A 21,032-nucleotide genomic window follows, 5' to 3' on the forward strand; every position below is an offset into this window, starting at 1 on the left:
TTCATTACAGATTTCAATTTTCTGTCACTGAAAAAAAAAAGGGAATATAAAAAAATGCTATATTGGTCTCTCTCAAATTGGACACATGTACTGCTTGGTGTAAAATCAAGAATAATATAACCTCCTCTCTCGATGCTAGAGAGTGCAATCTCGGCCAATTAGAGCTACAGCACGGCACAGGAGGCAGAGCCAGCGACGATGCTCGCGTTCGCCTTCTCAACCCGTAACGTGGTTACGGTCCAGGAGTTACAGCACAGCTCCGTGCCTGTGTAGCTCCTGCGTATGTGCCCGCTTGTGAGGTACAGCGCACTGCGCTCCTTGCTTGGCACTGCTTGTGGGTAGCTGTCGGTAACGGGGTTTGAGCAGCACGGGCGCTTCCGTCGTCAGCATCGTAGTGAGACGTAATACTTTATTTTGACGTTTTGTAGCGTGCTGTTTTATGCGGTCAGGTTAATATTACCAAAACACAGATGATAACTGTACACTGGCAAGACCACCCCCAACCCGTGCGGTAGGACAGCACCCATCAGCCATTGCTGTAACCCATTTCATAGAATCATGGAATCGTTAAGGTTGGAAAAGACCTCTAAAATCATCAAGTCCAACCATCAGTCCATCCCCGCCATGCCTGCTAAACCATGTCCTGAAGTGTCTACACATTTGTCGTGAGCCGTTTCATTTGCAGCATCTGGCAGAGCTGCATCTCCTGGTGCGATGTCTCATTGACTGCTCTCCTCCTTCTCCCCTCCTTGATGTGCATGAGATCTGGAGGGAGAAGCTGCAGACCACATCCCCACACCGTGCTTTCTGTAGTGCTGTGGAGGAACTGTCCAGTGAGAAGGAGGTGGCTGAATGCGTGTGTGTGACGGGGTGTGACATGGCCAGGTGTCACCTACAGAATTGCTGTAGCCAAAGGAGACATCTGCAGAGAAATACCCTTCCCACTACGTGATGGGCTGTGATGGAAATCACCTTGGTCTCCACCACCTGATCCGTGTGTGTGGATTAGACACCATTCCCATAATCTCTGGTGGGTCAGCCAGGCTAAAATTTCAAGGAGAAGTCAGACGTTAATGCTCCCATATCTCGCATATGTACCTGCACCAGCATTTGTTTTCTAAAATTCATCTGTCTGTAGCGTTTCGTTCAAATTTGAACGATTTTTTTTGTCTAGATTTTGCACCTCTTTCTGCGTTTGGATACATGTTAGATATCCTATTTCTCCTCCTGAGCCCAGACCTGGCCTTGGAGGGCACAGTTCAGTTGCCCAAGTGTAGGCACCCAGCCCCATCCCGGAGGTCGCTGGTTAGGCAGGATGTCCACACAGCCCTGGCAGGTACGTCTCCACATCTGCCAGATGTCCCAGGCAAATACCCGTTTGTAGTGGATTATTTCATTATCTTAGAAGTACATAGCATCTCAGGCACTGATGTGAGGCTGAGAAATTTAAATACATTTTGTAACTCCACTATTGCAAGGCACTGAAATAAATCCCCTTCTGAATTTGGCGAACTTCCTTGGGTCGGCAGGTTTTTAATTCTTCAATATTCCGTTGCCTTACAAACAGTTGCTTCCGAGGGATGTCATTTTAAGAGGATATATATCTGGAATTTCATTAAGCACATTTCACTTACGAAATCTTTAGTGACATCCTGGGAGGGGGAGAAGAAGATTTAGCAAAGGATTTGGTACTGCTGTGAGTTTTCTCTTATCAAATATTGCTAACTGTCCAGGATGTCTTCACACTTCCCAATTGTAGAAGAAAGGGTCAGAACACAGAGAACAGCCAGAGTTAAAATCAGAGAAGACGGTTACAAGGTTGGTTTCACGTAGGTTTTTTGAGCGTGGCAGAGTTTTTCAAACTGTTCAGCGTAGGGTAATAACGTGTTTTAATTGCCAGAAAAAAACAGACAGTAAGTGAAAGCATTTTCCTTCCTAAATTTACAAATATATAGTGTCTCCCTCTTTTCTTTGACCCAGTATCCTCCCATTCCTCACTGCGTTTCTCTTCTCTGCTACGTGTGCTTTGACGTTCCTGTTGTAAACGGCATTTCAGCGAGAAGCCTCTTGCTCGTGGCAAGGCTGATGAATTGCGCAGCTGTTAATTTAGTCTTTGTTCTCTGCTCTGAGTTACGGTAGGCAGGCGGGCGGGCATTTTTCTGTATTGCCTGGTTTTAGGACTCCCTCGGAAGGGCCGGTTTCCCCTGCTTGCTTCGGCAACCCCTGCAACGCAGGGACGCGTCACCCCGCGCCTGGCTCCCTGAAACCTCAGTGCAGGGAGTGGGGGGGGGCACGCACATCTCCCCGGGGGTGGAAGCTCTCACCCCACTGACCAGCATCGCCGTTACATTTTATGCAGCAATAAGGACATAAAAAAATAGGCCATCATGGCACCAGCTCAGAAGATCGTGTCTTTAAACCACAGTAGCATCCCTTTTATGATAAAGCACGTTTCAGTGCCTTGCTCCCACAAGGATGCTCTGTCCAGTCAGGAACCCTGTTTATGACCAGACCTCGGGGGTTTTCCAGCACCTGATTGTAGTGTTCAAACCTAGTCATAAAAAAAAAATAAATCCACCTGGCTGCTAATTCTGAGACTAATCTGGAAACAACAGAGATTTCAATTGCAGCACAGAGGAGGGTTGAGCTGGAGTCAGCAGGCAGAGTGGCGGAGCTGTGCTATGCAGGGAACTTGTTAAAAATCTCAATACTGGGATTATAGTATGCATAAATAATTCAGCTTCAATACTCCTAAAACTCTCCCTTTCCCAAATATCCGTCTTCAGATCCCAAAGGCACATGAGCAGCTTTTATGTGCCTTAAAATCTGAAAAAATTAAATTAAAAACTCATTATGAGGAGTGGGCAGTTAATAAGAAAATCCTAAACCAGACTTATCAGCTTAAGGCCCTTCTTTATGAAACTTTATTGCGGGTGCCTGAGTTGAAACATCCTCTGCTCTACATCTCACGAAGAAACACAGAGTCAGACCTGTGGAGTGGGTTTTGCTCGCTTAGGGACTGAACTCTGTCATACAATTTTTGTTACTCCAGTTTAAATGTAAACAGGAAAAATGTGATGTCAAAGTTTTGTTCAAAACAGCACAGTTATTTGCTACTTTGCACTTTGAAGAAAGAAAAGAAATTTGAGGCTTGATGTTCCAACAAGTGAATTCATTTCACCCTCTTTTAAGGAAGGTGGCTATTGTAGAGAGTACGGGCGAGCGACAGTCTGCCCGTTGGAGAGCTTTCCTCCTGCCGTGCTGGCTGAGACGCCGGACGCCAGCACTGCTTTGGCAATTCAGGAAGGTCAGCGTATCGAACCCCTGTTGGCCTTCGAGGCAGTGGAGCTTTGCTATGGGTTGTTCTTCTGGCCTGTTTTTCCCCAGCCGTAGAAGCCTGCTCAGGTTCCTCAGCCGCAGCCCAGCCAGCGCAGAGCCTGGGGACGAGCCGTGCCAGTGGTCCAGCTCATCCCCAGCGCACGGCTCCCTGCCAGCCTTCCCGTCCAGGAGCTTGTCCGTCTTCGTAGCTCAACAGGGATCGCAGGGCTACACGGCAATGCACTGGGGAGATCGATAGACTAATCCAGGCTGGCCTAATGGATTTATCAAGTAACACATCAATTAATGATGTTCTCGGGCTCCTGCCCCAACTCAGGCAGCTGGACAGGACACGGCCTCAGCCCCAGTTCTGCAACTGCTTGTGGGGCATGGGCAAGTCACTTAGCCTTTAGTTCTGCGGCTGAAGGGAAGCACAGGGCTGTCAACCGCTGTAAGGCAACGATGTACCTGTACAAAAATGTTTTGTTAGATAAATGTATGTATATAAATTCCTTTTTTTTTAAGAGCGAGGCTTTGTAGGCAGTTCTAGCTGTTCTAAAATCTGTGTCTCTATTTAAAAGATAGCATTACTAATTACACCTGACAATCAAATAGTCTGTAGAAAGGTATCAGCTACCTTTTCCCGCTGTTCGTTCTGTAGGCAAGAAACAAAGGTATGTCAGACAGGAGAGCAAATGAAATGTTCAAAGGATTCTTGTCTAAAACTGGAAAATAAAAGGCTGTGCTATCAGATCGGAGTTTTAACATACGCTGTTTCCACTGGCTTCTGAGATAAAATCTTTTATTGTTGAGTATAACCATTGTTAAAGGTCACTGTTGCAAAGACTACATCATTTAGACAAGATGAGATCCTATTCTGGATAAATTCAGAATTTTTCTTCGTAACAAGGAGATAGTATCAGGATTTGAACGTACAAGAGTGCCGGGTTACAGATTAAAGGCTTTTGTGTTCTGGAAACCACACTATGCCAGATTTCATGAGTTTCAGTGAGATGTGCAAGTCCCCAAAGTCAAGTAGGTTGATTAAAGTGGTTCTTTTTAGCCTTTGAAATACAGATAAAGTACAACTTTCCTACACCGGGTTAATGCAGAATTTTTTTTCCTTGACAAGGTTATATGCCTTTCCAAGGACATAATTTTAATCTCTTTTTAAACCTTTCATATGAACGTGGTAAAAAGCTTCTTTGTGTTGTAATGCATTTTTATAAAATATCTAAATTTCTATGCAAACTTCAAACCTCGTTTCAGAAGATATATTTATCTGGAAATGGTTATCTTGCAGCAGAATAGTGTCTTGTGTCATCATTTCTGTGGCATCTTTTCATACTGTCACAAGAATGTAACATCTGATAATGAAAAAAATTAGTGCTCATTGTCAGACATGCAAACTTCTTCTTTTCTTAATATCCTTTTACTGTTACGTGCTCTTGTCTCTGAACTCTTGGCAAGTACGCTGAGAGTCATTGAACCAAGGTGAAAGCGAGACCTGCACGTTCCTTCCTCACACCAGAGAGACTGAAATGAGAGGGTTTTCTGCTGCTGATTCTGAATGAAAAGGTATTGCTTTCTTCTCCCCTGTTCTGTTTTGTCTTCATATTCAAAGAGTAAATCTTGTAATTTAGTCATTACTTGAGATTTTGAAAAAATAATACCAGTAAAGACAAAGCGTAAAGCCAGTGGCTGCCGTGAGCTGCAGGAGCACAGTGGATGTTGTCTGCATCAGGTCAGCTTTGGAAATGTAGGAGCTTGGGGCTTGCTTTTGTTTTTCGAACTCATCCAGGAGAAGTGAAACCAGCACATTGAGACTGCGCTGAACGTTGCTCATCGTTCCGTGTAGAAACTCCCCATAAACAAGCGGATGGTCTCGCTCCACCACACCACGCGTAGAGCTGTGAGAGCTCCTTTGCAGGCAGGTGAGGCATTTTAATAGCCCAGGCCGCTGAAGATAGAGGCAGAACTTCCCAAGCATCCTTTAAAAGTTGGTGAGCTAATTGTCACGCGCTTCGCTCCGCTCGGCTGGGCAAGGCTGACTCCTGCCCGACCGCGACGAGCTGGTGCCTGCAGCCCGAGCAATTCGTTTCTGAATGAGCACCGTGACAGCTGGGCCCCGTACCAGCGGAGCAAAACTGCGAGCTGGCAAGAGTGCGTTGGGCTTTATAGATAATGTTTTGGGAAGCATTTGCCACATGGCATATAACTAGTCTGGAGCGTGATATGCGTACGTGGATGGACTGTGGAGTAGATCCAAGAGAACGTGAAGTTGAAGCAGGGACGCTGCAGTGCAGGGGTGTTGTGGGCATGAGCCTGAAAAACCAACCGTGGAGAGGCTTATGGAGGGGTTGCTGGCTGGCGCAAGGCAGAGCAGCGGTGCCATGGGCTGCCCCAGAAAAACGTGAGGACATCGGTACTTCGATGATCATCATTTGAGACCACGCCAGAGCGAGTAGTTCTTTAATAGAATGTGATTAAGGAATGAGCATCTCAAAATCTGATTTGCACACAAAATACAGTTGGCTTTATGGAGACTTTGTGGAGATTCGAGGAAGGCTGCGATCTGTGCTACGCAGCGGCAGCGGTGGAGTGAGAAACCTGGAGGTCCCTGTTTGTCACAGAAGCTGATAGCCAAGTCTGGCCCGTACAGCGTAGAGGGGGTAGGATAACTTGCAGACCTAGTACAGTCATCTGTACAGCCAACAATATTGGAAATTAAAGGTCAGAGAATTGATAGTAAGGCTTAAGAAAACAGCAATTAGGCTGCTAGGAAGAAAAGCTAAATTACCGGTGGTAGGAGTAGGGGGAGAAAAAAGAGGATTATTGATCTAAATATCAAGTTGGCAGATCCACAGAGTACAATCTCGAGGTTTTTTACACCTCTGGGTTTATTCAACCCTCACAATAAAAAATGCAGGCCTATAAAGATGGAATAAGAAGCAATCAATTAGGATGACATTTGCTTGTTTCCGCGCTGCAGCTGGGCAGGCACATCACAATTAATGATTTATTAGGAGATTTTTGCCTTTTTTTATTCCATTTTACACAGATTGCTGCAACCAGACTGCAGTTGTTTATTAATTTGCCTGCTATTCAAGCGTCTTTGTCAAATACCGTGCGGAAAAGCTAAACAGTTGGCTCGCGTGCCAGCACTTGGTCGGGAGTGTGCCCTTAAGCGTGGAGGAGCTGTGGGTTGGTATCTGCTCCGGCGGAGGTGAAACGCAGCCCTCTGTGTGCTGGGTGCCCCGGCTGCGCGTCGCCTCGTACCCAGGGCTCGCTGCCTGACGGGGCGGCCCGGCGGCAGAAAGCGGTGAGGGATGGGACACCCCCCGCCACCCACACCCATGCACTCACTCGCTCTCATTTCAGCTTCTCTTGACCTAGGGGACCTGGAGAGAAGATGCAGCACTTTGCAGCAGTCGTAGCTGTCAGGGGAAGGGCTCAGAGTCTAATAAGAGGACTGAGATGCCCTTATTCTTCTGCGTTAATCCATGGCTGTAGGTCATAAAACACTATTTCTCTAGGCAATTCAGCCCTCATAAACTCCTGCTGCCTGTAACAAACGTGGCGTCATCGTTAGCAAGTCTTGGAGACAACACAAAAATCTTTCCTGCAGACATTCATGTGAACAAGTTTTTATTTTCACAGCTTTTGAGCAAAACCATCTAGAAAAGAGTAAAAACGTTGGAAAAATGGAAATCCCTTTAGCAGGAAGCCTGAATAATTATCTTTGTGTTCATCCATCTCAATTCCACACCTCCCTAGGAGTGGCTGCAGTCAGCTAATTGGTTTTACTCTGCTGTGCGTGGCTTCACTGCCCAGACTCCGGATTTATTGCACAAATTCAGCGTGTGAATTCATCATTTGTCCCCCCACATCAATCCCTTTCTCCTCTGGACTGATATTTGTCTGCGTGTTTGTATGCTGTCAGGTATCGAGTGAGATGGAAGACAAACTCTGGGATTGTCCAGTTTTAGTATAATCTGATGCAACCTGGAAATCAGAATGAATTATTACCTTTTCAGCAAGACATGACTTCAGACAGCTCAGCTCCAGAGGAATGAGACAAGGACTTTGTCAGCACAGGCTTTTATGGGAGGGAAAGAAAAAAGACCCTGGAGAATTTAAGGATTTAAGAACATGCCAGGTTCAGGACAAATTCTTATCTGAGAAGGGAAGCGGAGTGTGTAACAATCGGCCATAGAAATCCTTGTGAATGGTCTTTAAAAAAGCGCTCTGGAAATTAAAGGCTTCAAATGCAACAATTGAAAGTGAAGCTAAATGAATTACAGGGGAATATGAGTAAATGCTACAAGTATAGGTCAAGCACTGCTTTATCAATCTTGTGTTTACTCCAGCAGCTCCTCTGTTGCCCATTGCTTTACCTTGTTTGAATAGATACGCTTCTCTTTATTTGAAAATCAATTGTAATGGTATGAAAGAAAACTTACAGCACGGGGAATGCTGCAGAGCAGCACAGTGAAAGATGGCATTGTTCATTATCCTAAATTACTCCAGGACGGGGAGGGAATGACATTAAAGTGTGGGTAGCTTTGAGCTGCCATCCTTCCTTGAGCAGATGTAATTTAATGTCATTACTTAATTTTATTAAAGGTAAAGACAATTGTGGACAATACACGTTACAGCATTTACTTACAGTAATGATCGTGGGGGAGTGTTAGAAGGAGGAAAGACAGGCTGCGTTTTGGATTCCGGTAGCTGCTGCTCTGTTGCTGATGAAAGTTCCTCTGTTGTTCATGGTGCAGCTTAACCTGAGTAGCTTTGGATGGCTCCTTTGATTCCAGTGAAGGTACTCTGTTCTCATCAGGAAAATATTCAGCTGTATAAGCGTAGTAGACAATATCCACCCTCAGTGCAACATAGGACTGATCATCCCCTAACTACACCTCACAGGTATCAACAACTGGATGAGCTCCTGGATCGCTCGGTCTATGCCGAGCATTGTGGGTTTTACCCAAATGGAAAAGCTTCATAGACTGTTGCGATCTTCCAGCAGGCTTTATCCTGAGATGTGTATTTATAAGTATACCTCATATTTTTAAAGTATGTCTTGTAGTAAACTTTATCGCTACAGCTGAAAACAGATGTTGTGATGGCTTTTACCAAAGCTGCTGTAAAATCTGTGGGCGATTGTGTGGGATTTTTCCGTGTAACCCAAACTCAGTGGCCGTGCCTGGGTTATGATCTGCTAAAGGCGTTCAGCAGCCTGTAGGACTGGTCCTCTTAGATGTCTTGAATGCAGCTGATGGCTTGCTCTTGATCAGTTAGTTCTGTTTGGTTCTGCAAGGCATAAGCCTGGTAGTAACAGACTTGGTTCACGGTCAAAGATTTAAGGTGGTTGCACAAAGCGCTTAACTCCTTTGAAATCGCTGTACGATACCTTGATGTTAGCAGTGCAGCTACCTCCTGAAAGGGTCTGCGGGCTCGTCAGCTTGTCATTGCTGGCATGCCATACAACGTTAATTCAGTGTAATGGGTGATGTCTAGCATGGATTTAGTAAGAGACGATCCTGCTTAACTAATCTCCTCCACTTCTTTGGAGCGAATTTTAGACAAGGTTGATAATAGGAATGTACATATGACATAATCTAATGGATTTTTCAAGAGGCTTTTGAGATATTTCCATATGGTATTTCCCCTGCTTAAGCTGTGTGCCGTGGAGGTTCCAAATTGGGCAAGAGAACGGGTAAAGAATGACTGAAATCATGGGAAATAAAAGAAGAAAGAAGAGCTGTAGCCTGTACTGGAATTAGAATTATCCCGCAGCTTCCCACTGTTCTTCCCCACCACTCAGCACGGCTGGAAAGAGATGCTGTCTGCATTCACTAATGAAAACTTGTTTAGGACAGGTGCATAACAGAGCAGAGGGCAAAATGCCATTCAGGATACCACTAAAGGGCAAATTTAAATTTACATTAATGTAAGGCAGATATTGAATATTTTTGCTGTCTGTGGTGGAAGCATATATACTAAATATAAGAGCACATAACTGAAAGACTCCAATGGATGGACGTAGGTTGGGAGTGGAAAGGGATTCTTGTGCTAACAAAGGAATGATTTATTATCATTTACATAGCCTGGCATTTGTGCACACCAAAGGCCAGGTTTTCAGAAGTGCTCTGCGCCTGCAGTTTGGGGCCAGGAATTCACTTGCAGACTCGGAGCCAGCCGCTCCCATTGTTTCCCCCGTGTTTAATTTGCCATATGTCAATCAGAGTGTTGATTTGCAAGTGCTGCTAATAGGCGATGCTGAGAGATGAGGACAGTTGAAAATTTGGGAACGCGTCTTACTGGCAGCTTTGAGCCCCAAACCCTGTAAGTATTCACAGGCCAGGATCCCTGATCAGTCATGTGATAAATCAGGGACTGGAAAGCGGAAAAGAATGCAGCTAATGCGTCACGATATGCCTGAACTGGACATGCTCCATGAAAATCAGTGCTAAATGAGAGAATTAAGCACCAGGAAAGGCTATGGCAGAATCACAAGAAACACTTTAAATAATGCGACAAAATCAAATCAAGGGCAAGAAAGAAAGAAAATGAAATAAAATCACTGAAGAAGCAATAAAATCACTGAAATCTGAGCAAGGCAAAATACCTCAGATTAAAGGGACATAGTCCTAAAAATGCACATTGTAGTCTGCCATTTTTACCTGCTGGTGACATTTAACTCTCTGATTGCTGTAACTGAACAAGAACATCAGGAACATTTTTGGTTCATTTACTTCGAGCATTTGCTGAAGCTCGGACAGTGTCTGTGTGATAGTGGGTTTGTTCGCCTTCGGGCTGAGAGGTGAGACTAGACCTTGAAAGGGTTGGAAAAATATTCAAAGAAAAAAATAGGAAAACCAGAAGTGAGGAAGGTCTGTGTGGCTCATAACGTACAACCCCATGGTCCTCTTAACAGGCCTGATTTCCCAGTCGGTGTGCTGATGTAGGGGAGAGGAGGGTTTTCGTGAGGACCAGGAGAAGGCTCCCACCGTGACTGCTCCTGTCTTTTATTTGCAGTATTCAGGTGAAGTTCCTGAGAACAGAGTGGAGGTTGTGGTGGCAAATCTGACAGTGATGGACCGGGACCAGCCTCACTCCCCCAACTGGAATGCCATCTACCGCATTATCAGCGGAGACCCCGCCGGCCATTTCACCATCCGGACAGACCCCGTCACCAACGAAGGCATGGTAACCGTTGTGAAGGTAAGGGGAAAGCCAAAGCACGTCCATACTTGTCACCCTTTCAGCTAGCTAAGGGATTGCCAGAAGACAGAAACCTGCAGTTGTTTCGTGCCTTCTCTACCTAGGAATACAAGTGCTCGAACCTGTTGTTTCCCATCTTTCTCCGTGCAGAAGTGCTAAGTACTTTTACACTGGTTCTGGGTTTCTGAACTCAGCCCAGCCCGCCTTAAACTCTCATAAACTCTCAGATGCTGAAGGTACCTCCCAGCATCCGAGCCTGACCTCTGCATCCTGCTCCTCCTAAGCTTTTTGAGCACTGTAAGAGGGAATGGTGCCTGGGCGGTGCCGCCCTGCCCGGCGGGTTGGGGTAGAGGCTGCACGGTCTCCTTTTTGAGCCAGAAAACTCCCTTTGGCTGTGAAGCAGGGGTGAACATCGCACAGCAGGGGATCAGTCAGGTGATCGTCTGTGAAAGCAGAGAGTGCAGGAGAGGTTTCAGGAGGACTGACTTTACTGGTACCAGAAGGAAAGGAGAGATTTTCCTCTGCTTGAGTTGCTTGGCAGAAAAAAGTTGGAGAACTGTTCCTTTACCTAGTACGAAGCAATAAACACACAGTGTGGGCCAGATCCTCGGCTCGGAATAGGTCCACTCAAGTGAAAGCCACCCCCTGGGTTAGATCAGCAGAGGATCTTGTCCAAAGACTCTGAGAAAGAAGACTGTAAATATCCACGGTCCCTTCTTTCCTCCATCGCCTTCAGTGATGGAACACTCAAGGTATCTGCAGCAAGTACCAAATTCTGTTTCCCTCCTTGCCTCCAAAGAACATGACTTTATCTTCGTTTGAGGATTCACTTCTCGTTTGGTTGCTGAGGCCAGCAGCCCAGGCAGTGAATGCTTCTGCAGTCACGACACACACTTGGAACGTAACCGGATCCTTCAGCATTCACAGAAGCTTTTCCAAGATAAGATGCTTATGGATGCTCCCTTTGACTACAAAAAAAGTGAAGGCATCACAAGCAGGCTCCTGTGATCCATAGCTTGCACAACACGCACCGTGCACTGTACCTGGAAAGGATAATACGTGCTGTGATGGACAAAGCCTGCATCTTTTGTTAAGTGTGGCCGTCTCTAGCAAAGAGTTCTAATCAACAACTTAGGTTGCAACACTAACATTTAGAGAGCAAAGTGATTTAAGGATAGCTTTGTGTTGAAAAAAAGAGCCCCGCTCCCTTGTAACTAAGCAGTTGCAGTCATTCTTAATACTTAGCAGTTTGGCTATTAGGAAAAATGACATCAGTGAAATGCCAATGAGGTTACGCTGGTAGGAACGTGTGAGCTTGTGAGCTTGTCCTGTTCTCTGACCCTTAGGCCCTGTGTGTGTTTGCAGATGCCACTTTGCTGAAACTCTAATGTAGACATCATCTTACCTGCTAGATGATATTTCAACAGGGTCCTTTTATTTATTGCTCTGTAATGATGGTTGACAGCCTTATCTGGTGCAACGTTACAAAACTTCTTCAAGCGTAGCAGTAGTTCTGCACACGTGTGTATATGGTTGCATGTATGTATGTAAGTACACACATATCCATATGGATATATTTTCTGCTCAAACAAAAAGCATTCAACAAAGTAAAACCCAACAGTTTAACTTCCATTGGCATCAGCAGGCCATCTGAAATTGAAATGTCAATGTTTTCAGTGAAAGCAGGGGAGGACCCCTTAATCTAGTAAAGTGTCACAACTGTAGTTTAAAGGCGCATCAGAGTGAACAACAGGGGGTTTGCATGATCGTCACTGCTGCACGAGGACTTCTGCATAATGAGCCATCCCTTATAACTGAACTTGCAGGCAAAAAGCAGGGCAGATTTGTCAAGACACCATTGATGCTGGTGTTGACTTTCCACTGCTGTGGAACCCACAGTGATCACAATGCAAAGAACCACATGAAAATCCTGTCTTGTCAAGCTGAGCTCAAAGCTTGACATTGCATTGAATGTCTGCACGATATAACCTCACCTGGTCCTCCGGGCACCCAGAGTTTCTTGCCCTTATCAAGCTGGGAGGCTTTTTGGTGTATTTTCAGCAAGGAGAATGAGTGAAATTGCTTGTGATTAAATTTTCATGGTGAAGAAGGGAAGACTCTTAGGATTCCACCTCCTTCTTTGAAATATTTTGTTCTCTGTTAATAAGTGAATATGCTTAAAGGCTGGGGGAAAATGTATGCACGTCAGACTGGGTGGCCGGTCAGAGCTTGTTCTTCATCATGTGGAAGCAGTCTCTTGCTGGTTTGATCCCTGGAGTAGGCTGAAAACAAAGGTAAAAAATTAAGTCAAGTAATGAACCTTTTATTTACAGACCCTGCATGGCTGGATTTTCATGTAGCTCTTTGAAGTCACTTATACATAACTCCCCACTGCTGCGTCTGCGTCTAGGCTATGGCAGTCACAGAAACGGCGCAGAGAAAGGCGTTCTGTGAAGAATCCCATCCCTTCACCAGCAGTTTGCGGGGCCAGAAGCAGAGGATCAGAAATGCTTCCAAACCAAGAAGCCCTTTGGAGTTCAGATGATGCTCATGGGGGCCATTTTGCAGCCTCTCTCAGCAAAACCCCGTCTGCAGCTCCAGTCCAGTCACCACAAGTGTAACATTTCCTTTTTCTTTTCATGCCTCTCCAAACTATTTCCATAACCATACAAGACCCTAATCTTCAAAGAAAGCCTTGATCAAGGGGAGAAAGAAACTTCCTACACGATGAGACACCACGGAGTCCAGAGACAATCTCCAAGAGCAGCAGTGGCTGCCCTGTGGCAGCCAGCTAAGTAAAATGTTATTATAAACTCTGCATGGATCAGAGCTGTGAATTTATGATGAAGATGCTTCTGAAGCTTCAGTTATTATTTGCCTCAACAATAACATAAGGCAAATTTGTTCACTTCAGTTAAAAGTACCTTGAGAGAAGGAGGACACGTGACAAGCCCTCAGCTTCACTCTGCTGCATCCAGGTCGGAGACGCTCGTGAGGAAGGAGGATGTGCAGCATCTCCAGGGGGATGTTTCAGAGCCATTTGAGCCAAATCAGACACTGAACATCCAACAAGGGTATCTGCAAAGGGGCTGCTTTTTAATTTTGTGTTGTGTGCTTCTTGGACGTGTCCCAGGAGGTGACAGTCCAGCACCTCCTTGTCCCGGATGTAGCAGTGTAGCAGGTCCTTGGGCTTTTGATCCTGCTGTTGGCCTGATGAATATGCAGTATTTTCAGTGAGATGCGTGAAGACGGAAGGAGCTAGTGCAGTGTGAAGAATACTGTGTGCTCTGTGCATCATTATCCTCAGAGGAAGGCAGTTTTAGGGAGCCGAAGTATGAACTGTCCTTGCAGAAATTGCTTATTATGGGGTGAAAGAAGTTCTGCTCAGGGCTGGACTGTGTCTGGCTGCGAGGGGCTCCTGTCCCACCAGGGGCAATAGCACAAACACTGCTGTGAAGACACAAGCTCTTGATTTTTACCTTTTTCCAACAAAATATGTGAAATGGAATGCAGATGGACAGATGGAAGCGCGGTGGACACTGTGCCACCGTGCGCCAGCGCTGGGCCCTGATGCATCCGGGACAGTCTGTGGGGTGGACGTTACTGGGTGACCCTGGTCCAGCCCCACTCCCAGCACTGCTTTTCTGCAGCCCTGGTTTTGTTGCTCCCAGAAGAGAGATAAAGAAGCTGACTGGGCAGCTCTACATTTTTTGAGGAAAAAAAACCACTCCCTTGCACCAGGCCACTTCCTAGCAGATATGTGTGTGGCCAGCGCGTCCTGTGCATCGTCGCGCAGGGAGCCCATGGTTCCCCGCATCAGGTCCCCCTGGAGCTGCTCAGATCACCCCCCCGGCTCCGTCTGAGCCCCTGCAGGGAGGGAGGTGCGGACTGGCTGTGGGCAAGGTTAGAAAACAGACCAGCACGAAAAAATTAAAAAAAAAAAAAGAGGTCTGGCGGAATGTAAATTAGAGGAGTGTGAAAGAAATTGAGGAAATGCATTAGTCAAATTGTTTCAAGGCCTTGAATGGTGTTTAAATGGGAACTTTTACCACGTGTCTTTTCTGAATGCGGTATGAGTCCGTGAGTCAGTGCTGGTGGGTGTACTGGGAATCTTTATGCTTCCTTTTATTTATTAAGTGTTGGCCCTGCCTGTCAGGAAACCGTTTAGCAATAGGAACATTTGCACTTCAATTGAATAGAGATTCCACTGTTTTACCTTTTGCCCCTGAAATTTGTTTCTCTCATGTAGCCTCCTATGATTTGATTTCTCCCTTGACAGTACTGGGTTTTAAACAGAAAGTGGAAGCCACATCTTGCTGATGTAAATCAGTACAGCTCTACTGAAGTCAATGTAACCGTGGCGTTTTACACCCTGAGAGTGCGCTTTGCAGACTCAGCGCTGGAGAAGGTATTAGGGAGAATGGTTACGCTTCTAAATTCATAAATTACAGCAAAGCATTTTTTAACAAGCAGAGGTGTGATCCTGCATAACTCAAGCCTCCCTGGCAGATGATTAGCAACTTCCCTCATAATAATTAGGGGGATGGTTTAGAAATTATTATTATACTGCGGTTCAGTCAGTTGTGCCACCAAAGGCTTTTCACTCCTTCTGGCTCCTAAGACACATCATCTTTAGGTACGTGTTGTAAAGAGATCTGTGGCCACCCAACAGCAAAATGCATCTGTAGGAGCGTGCAGGCAGTGGCAGGAGATGGCGAGGCATCTTGCAGGAGGATGAGAGGTCCCACTGGAGGGACCGCCAGATCGACTGGACCAGGCGTTGTTCCTTGCAGCTCCACCTTTGCTTGTAACTCACTTAAGAGGAAAAATGAAGAGTACTTCAGGCTCACGAGTCCGCATAGACCGTCCTACTTGCTTAGTCAGCAGCTTTAAGTGCTAGTAGCACTGCTGAGTACCCGTCCAGTCCCTCATAGCAGGCTCTGCCTGTTGCGTTTAGAGCAGCCCTTGGTGGATTTGTTCATTCAATGCTCAAGCAACACAGGCAGCTTCTTTTTTGGAAACCATTGGAATGGAACACAGGGCAAATCCTCCCTGCTATTCGCAGTTTTTACTTTGTGGGGTTTTTTTAGCTATTTGACCCTCCAAATACTGGAAGGCCAAACCCTCCACTGGATTGAAGCAGGTCTGGATTTACACCTTCAGAAGAACTGAGCTCAGGAGGAAACGAGATGTGGCAATGACTTTGATATCATCTGCCTTCTAAATCTTGCAGCTTTCAGCCAGAAGGTAGATTTTATTCTCTGCTTGGCTCTATACTTGCTTGTTTGTTTGTTTTAGGCAGTCGATTACGAGATGAACAGAGCTTTCATGCTGACCGTGATGGTATCAAACCAAGCTCCCCTGGCCAGTGGCATCCAGATGTCCTTCCAGTCGACAGCAGGAGTCACCATTTCAGTCACGGATGTCAACGAAGCACCGTATTTCCCGACAAACCACAAGTTAATCAGGCTGGAGGAAGGGGTGCCTACGGGGACAGTCCTGACGACGTTTTCAGCGGTGGATCCTGATCGCTTCATGCAGCAGGCAGTGAGGTGGGAGACCAGGCAGCCGAGTGAGCTCGTGTACAGGAGGGGGATTTCAGATGCAGAAATTCAGGGAGCAAAGCAGCTGAAAGCTAATTCACAAACTAACTGACGTGATATGAGTAAAATGCTTGGCAGGGACGGGCACCCTCGGTCGAGCGCTTGCAGAGTATCCTGCAAGCTTGTAAACTCGCAGTCCTCCCCAGTCCAGGTAAGCCAGACTCTGAGCGGCTGGGTCTGGGAGGGCAGAGTCGGATCCCACGTTACTGGCGGGCAGAGGGGCAGTTTGCAGCTTCAGATGCAAGCAGTCGATAGCAAGGGGTCCCTGCGTTGTTACAGAGACACAGGTCAGGGCTGCGCTGTGCTGGTGTGTGTCTGCCTTGTCAGGGATGCTTTGACCTAGGTTGCTCATGCACTCTATAGACAGAAAGGTTTAGAAAAAGGCACCTTTGTTATTTTTGTTTTACAGGGGGGAAATTGAGGCACAGAAAGGGCTAGGGCTAGATTTCCAGATGGAATGACTGGAATTTTTAATCATGTCTTGTGTTGCTTCCAGAGGATTTAGGTTCAACCTGGCTTAAAAAGTACCAAGTGCGAGAGGAGCTGTCAGCCCGTTCAGGGCAGGGCTGGCTTGGTGAGAAGCAGCTGCTGAGCAGGCTTTTGAGATGTCATACAGTTAAATATTGCCCGAGCAGTCAAGCACCTGTTCACGTGCCATTGGCACTTGGTCTTTATCTGGCTAATGCCAGTCTGTATAAAGCACCCCAGCAGCCCTTGCCTGCTCTGCAGTAAGCGGGATTTGTTCTGGCCTTGCCTTTCCCCTCAGACCAACTGCCAAACATAACCTCCTTGTTAGCTGCTTTCCCTACGAAGGGGGTTCATCTGGCAAAATTTTAGCCTTCTAAAAGCCAGATGTTTGAGCGAGGCAACCTAAGATCAGATTTAGTCTGTGCTGCGACCAGGAGGGTGTCACTCGCTGTGTTTTGTCCCACCTGGGCGGACTGGGGACTGAATCCACGGTCCAACACCCCGACTCGCACGCCTTCCCGCCGGGAAGTACATCGGCAGAAGCGTGTGTGTGAAAATGAGAGTCCTTGTGACACCTTTCACAACATTTCAGCCTCCGTCCGTGCAGACGGGAAGGGTGCTCCCTGCTCTTGGGTTCTTCTGCATCCACAGAAATTAGTTTCTTTTTGACTCCTAGTCTGTAAGGACTGCAGTATTTTTGGCAAAACCCGAGTATACAATGTGACCGCAGCCGAGGCCACTTAAACTTGCATCAGTTGTGACACTTTGTGTCAGGAAGAGTTTTGAAATATTTCACCTGGCACAGAGCTGTCTGGCATAGAAAATGATAGTTTGTTCACTGCTTCATTGTGTTGTCTTTAGACAGGTATTGCAGCTTTGGAGGAGAGAGGCCATCCTAACTAACAAGCCAGTTTTTCATACATTCTTTTTGAAATATTGGCCTTTGAAGGGTCTTTATTTCCCTGACATCTGTACCAAGGCTGGTTTTCCGAGGAGAGAACAGCTCATTTCTGATTGAATACTCCCTCTGCCGCGGAGGTGGGTGATCTGTAATCCAAACGAGCATCTGCCGTTCCTGGGAGAAGGACCGGCTCTGCTGAGCCCTTCGCACAGTGCGTGTGCAGGGTCATGTAAGACTTTCCGTGAAGACGAACAGCAAATTACTTGAGCTGTTTTTTCCTAGGGCTTCTGGGACACACATTTTGTGTATCCACCAGCACTTTGTTTCCAAACCCCAGTACAATCTCTGTTAGCCCCTTTCCATCAGGACAGCCCAATGCCAAGGCTTTGCAAGAAGCACTGGGGCGTTGTTGGGGTCCTGTCTTTGTGAGCCATTCAAAGGATATTGTGTTTTTTTCTTCACAGTTGGCCTTGGTGAGTTAGGAAAAAAGATACCCGAAAAGCTAAGCCTACAGATCCATGATAAGAACTTTGCAGAGAGCTGATCCAGCTGCTAGTGTCTTGCAGACAGTTTTCAGTCTCTCTCTAATTAGTCTTTGATGAAATAGAGCCTGGACAAATAGAAGATAAGGAAGCAGAAGCATCTCCAGTAAGGCACAGCTTGGCATGGCTGATGTCACACCTCAAGTTATCCTCGTTAGCCACAGACACATTCACAAAGCCAGCTTTGAAACTGGATCCCTGGTCATTTAGCAGAGAAAGGGCAGGAGACTCACAGCAGTGGTATTAAAAAGAAATGAAAACATCCCGAAGAGCCTAGCTCCATGAAATGTAATTCTTCCCTTTGGCAGGGGCTTGTGCAGCTGTGTGTTGCTTTCCTGCTCACATAGATTGATGCAGCTCATGTTTCCCTTTGAGTTTCATCTTCAAACAGCCCATTTCTGGAAAGGGATATTCACCAGAAGCCAGAAGTTCTCCCACCTGCGTATCTAACTACAAAAAATTTATGTAAAATTATCAGCAGGTCTGAGTTACTCGTGAAATAAGCTCAGTTTTTGTTTGCTTATTTCAGTAATTTATAGTTTGGCCATTTATTAGCTTCCAGTTTAGGTAATAAGGGTCCATTTCAACTGTACAAAACCAAGAGGTAGAAATCAAAAGCAATTAAAAAAATAAAAACAAGAAAACAAGCGAGATCTGGAGAACATGGAAGAAGTTTGCCCAAAAAAAACCATGTTCCTAGCTGGCTGCGTAGGACATGAACAGACTTGGGCTGTGAGTTGACTGAGTAACTGGGAAGCAAGTCTGCCGTCGGGTCCTTCCAGCCCAGGGCACGCCTGGGACTGCCGAGGGGACTCCCTTGTCGCTGCTCTCTTCGAACCTCCCATGTGCATAGAATCATCTTACCTGCTATTTCAAGAACAGAAAAAAATTGGTTCAGGAAAGCAGCACTGAAGTGGCTTCACCCTTGGGTTCACACCTTCATGCAGCTGTGAGTTCCCATCGTAGTGTCCCCAGGGCAATTGCTGCTGAAGATACAATTCTGATGCAGAAGAGCAGCCTGAAAACTGCCAGTCTTCCAGTATGGTATTTCCCAAACTGGTGTTTATTAGTGATGGGCAGAAAAAAAAGAATATCCATGCCATTAGAGCAAGAGTTTTTTAAGAAGGGCAACGTTAAGAGAAGGAGAGGGCAGGAATCCACCCTCTAATTCAGGCATACGAATGCAGTGGTCATTGCAAACCCCATTTCTCCTCAGCTGCAGAGACTTCAGGCTACGTCCAGTCCCAGCAGCGGGAAGCTGGCATGTAAGTGGCATTTAGTGGAGAGAAAAACCTTTAAAATGAAAGAAATGGAAAAATTGAGTAATTGTAGAGGTCAGAAAACAGATACTCAATTAGCGTTTTGTTTGTCAACAAAACCAGTTATTCAAAGGTCCTTTGAATCATGGGTCAGGAGTCCAGAAAAACCTTGTTTCAAGCAATATTAAGGATACGTCAGTGAGAAGACTGCCATGTATTTATTTCCTTTCTCTGTAGATACTCTAAGCTGTCAGATCCTGCAAACTGGCTGAACATTAATGCCACAAATGGTCAGATCACTACTGCTGCTGTCCTTGATCGAGAGTCAGACTACATTAAGAATAACGTCTACGAGGCCACATTCTTGGCGGCTGACAACGGTGAGCCCAGGCTTCACATTGTTCATGCTTCAATAAGACTCTAATGTGATGCATTAAGAGAAATGATGCCCTGACAGAGTTGTCAGTATAAGTTATCTTTTTCCCAGCTTTTTATGGTCAAAAATGTGAAAGTGGGATGGGAAATTGCTGGAGTAAATTAAATGTGCACAGTATACAGAGAGTGTTATTAAGGGAAGGGGAGGGCAAATGGAAAATCGATTTGGGGAGTTCAGTGCAGCGGTGTAGCCTGAACTTAGAAAAATATCAAAGGGATGTGCTCTCCAAGGGCTGCCGAACACACCGGTCCTGGTAATCGTCCCAAAGGCACTGATCAGAGCGTGCAGGAAGCCTTCCATCAGGAAACCAGAAATAATTGTAGGGGATGGCAGGAGGCAATCCATTGAACTGCTGTGGCTCTCATGAAAGGTGTCTGTCTGTCTGTCATCGGAGCTAATCTCTCTCCGTGCGCTACTATTTCTGAAATGTCCAGCCATCATCACAGTGTCTAGATGCTGGTGTGCTTTATTGTCAAAGTCGCTGAGGCCAGTACAGATCTTCTCACGGAGGAGTCCTCTTAAGGCTTGCTCTTCTCTACTCATTAAAGATCACACAGCGCTTTTGGTCAAATTAGCACTGTGAACCTCAGCACTGATCTCACCCAAGGGCAGACGGTCTGCTGCTGCTGTCCTGGACTTCTCTTCCTAATTCCGATTAGGAGGAGTTGAGGACTGTTTTACTAACCATACCTAGCTGTGGCCGTGCTGTTATTTCATTTATCACTTCCTCCAGGTGGAAGAGGCTTTGTGGAGGGCTCGGTAGCTTCCCTGGAGAAGGAGAGGGCCTTCCTGCCCCTCTGCCACCCTCGCCTTCCCCTGCAGGGTGCTGAGCACTCAAATCAAACCAGAGCCATGCTTCAGCATCAAAATGAAGTCCAGGCTTGGCTGTGAGCACCGAAGTATATTGTTCATACTCCGTAGGTGCTTTCAGAACAGTTTCTGTGTCAGCTCTTGTCAGCCCTCAGGCGGAAGGGTGCCATGTCCGTTATGAGTAGATATGGCGATGCTTGCAGGTCTAATGAAAGCTTGTTTCCTCTGGGGCTTCAGGCTTCACTTCCATCACTGAGTTGTGGGTCCCAAGGGAAGGCAAACTCATGGAAGAGTTTCCATGCTGAGTAGCGGTACCAAGAAGCAGGTTTTGCCCCTTCTTTATGCCGTCAGTGGTAGGACTGGTGTGGTCCCACAGCCTCATCCCAGGCTTCCCCTCTGTGAATACAGCCAGGGCGGTGAAATCCAAAATAGTCCCAAGGGGATCTGGCAGCATTCATCTGCAAGAGC

At 46.3% G+C, this 21,032-nt stretch overlaps 1 protein-coding gene across 1 annotated transcript in view; it reads left to right on the forward strand.

Annotated features, from left to right (window-relative positions):
• CDH4 (cadherin 4) overlaps window positions 1-21,032 on the forward strand; it is a 461,186-nt gene that overhangs the window by 426,738 nt on the left and 13,416 nt on the right. The window contains exons 9-11 of the mRNA XM_075438458.1: window positions 10,360-10,545; window positions 15,844-16,097; window positions 19,556-19,698. Coding sequence (XP_075294573.1) covers window positions 10,360-10,545; window positions 15,844-16,097; window positions 19,556-19,698 — 583 coding nt within the window. The remainder of the gene's footprint in view (window positions 1-10,359; window positions 10,546-15,843; window positions 16,098-19,555; window positions 19,699-21,032) is intronic.

The sequence above is a fragment of the Opisthocomus hoazin genome, chromosome 18 (assembly GCF_030867145.1).
Source record: "Opisthocomus hoazin isolate bOpiHoa1 chromosome 18, bOpiHoa1.hap1, whole genome shotgun sequence".
NCBI classification, from domain to species: domain Eukaryota; kingdom Metazoa; phylum Chordata; class Aves; order Opisthocomiformes; family Opisthocomidae; genus Opisthocomus; species Opisthocomus hoazin.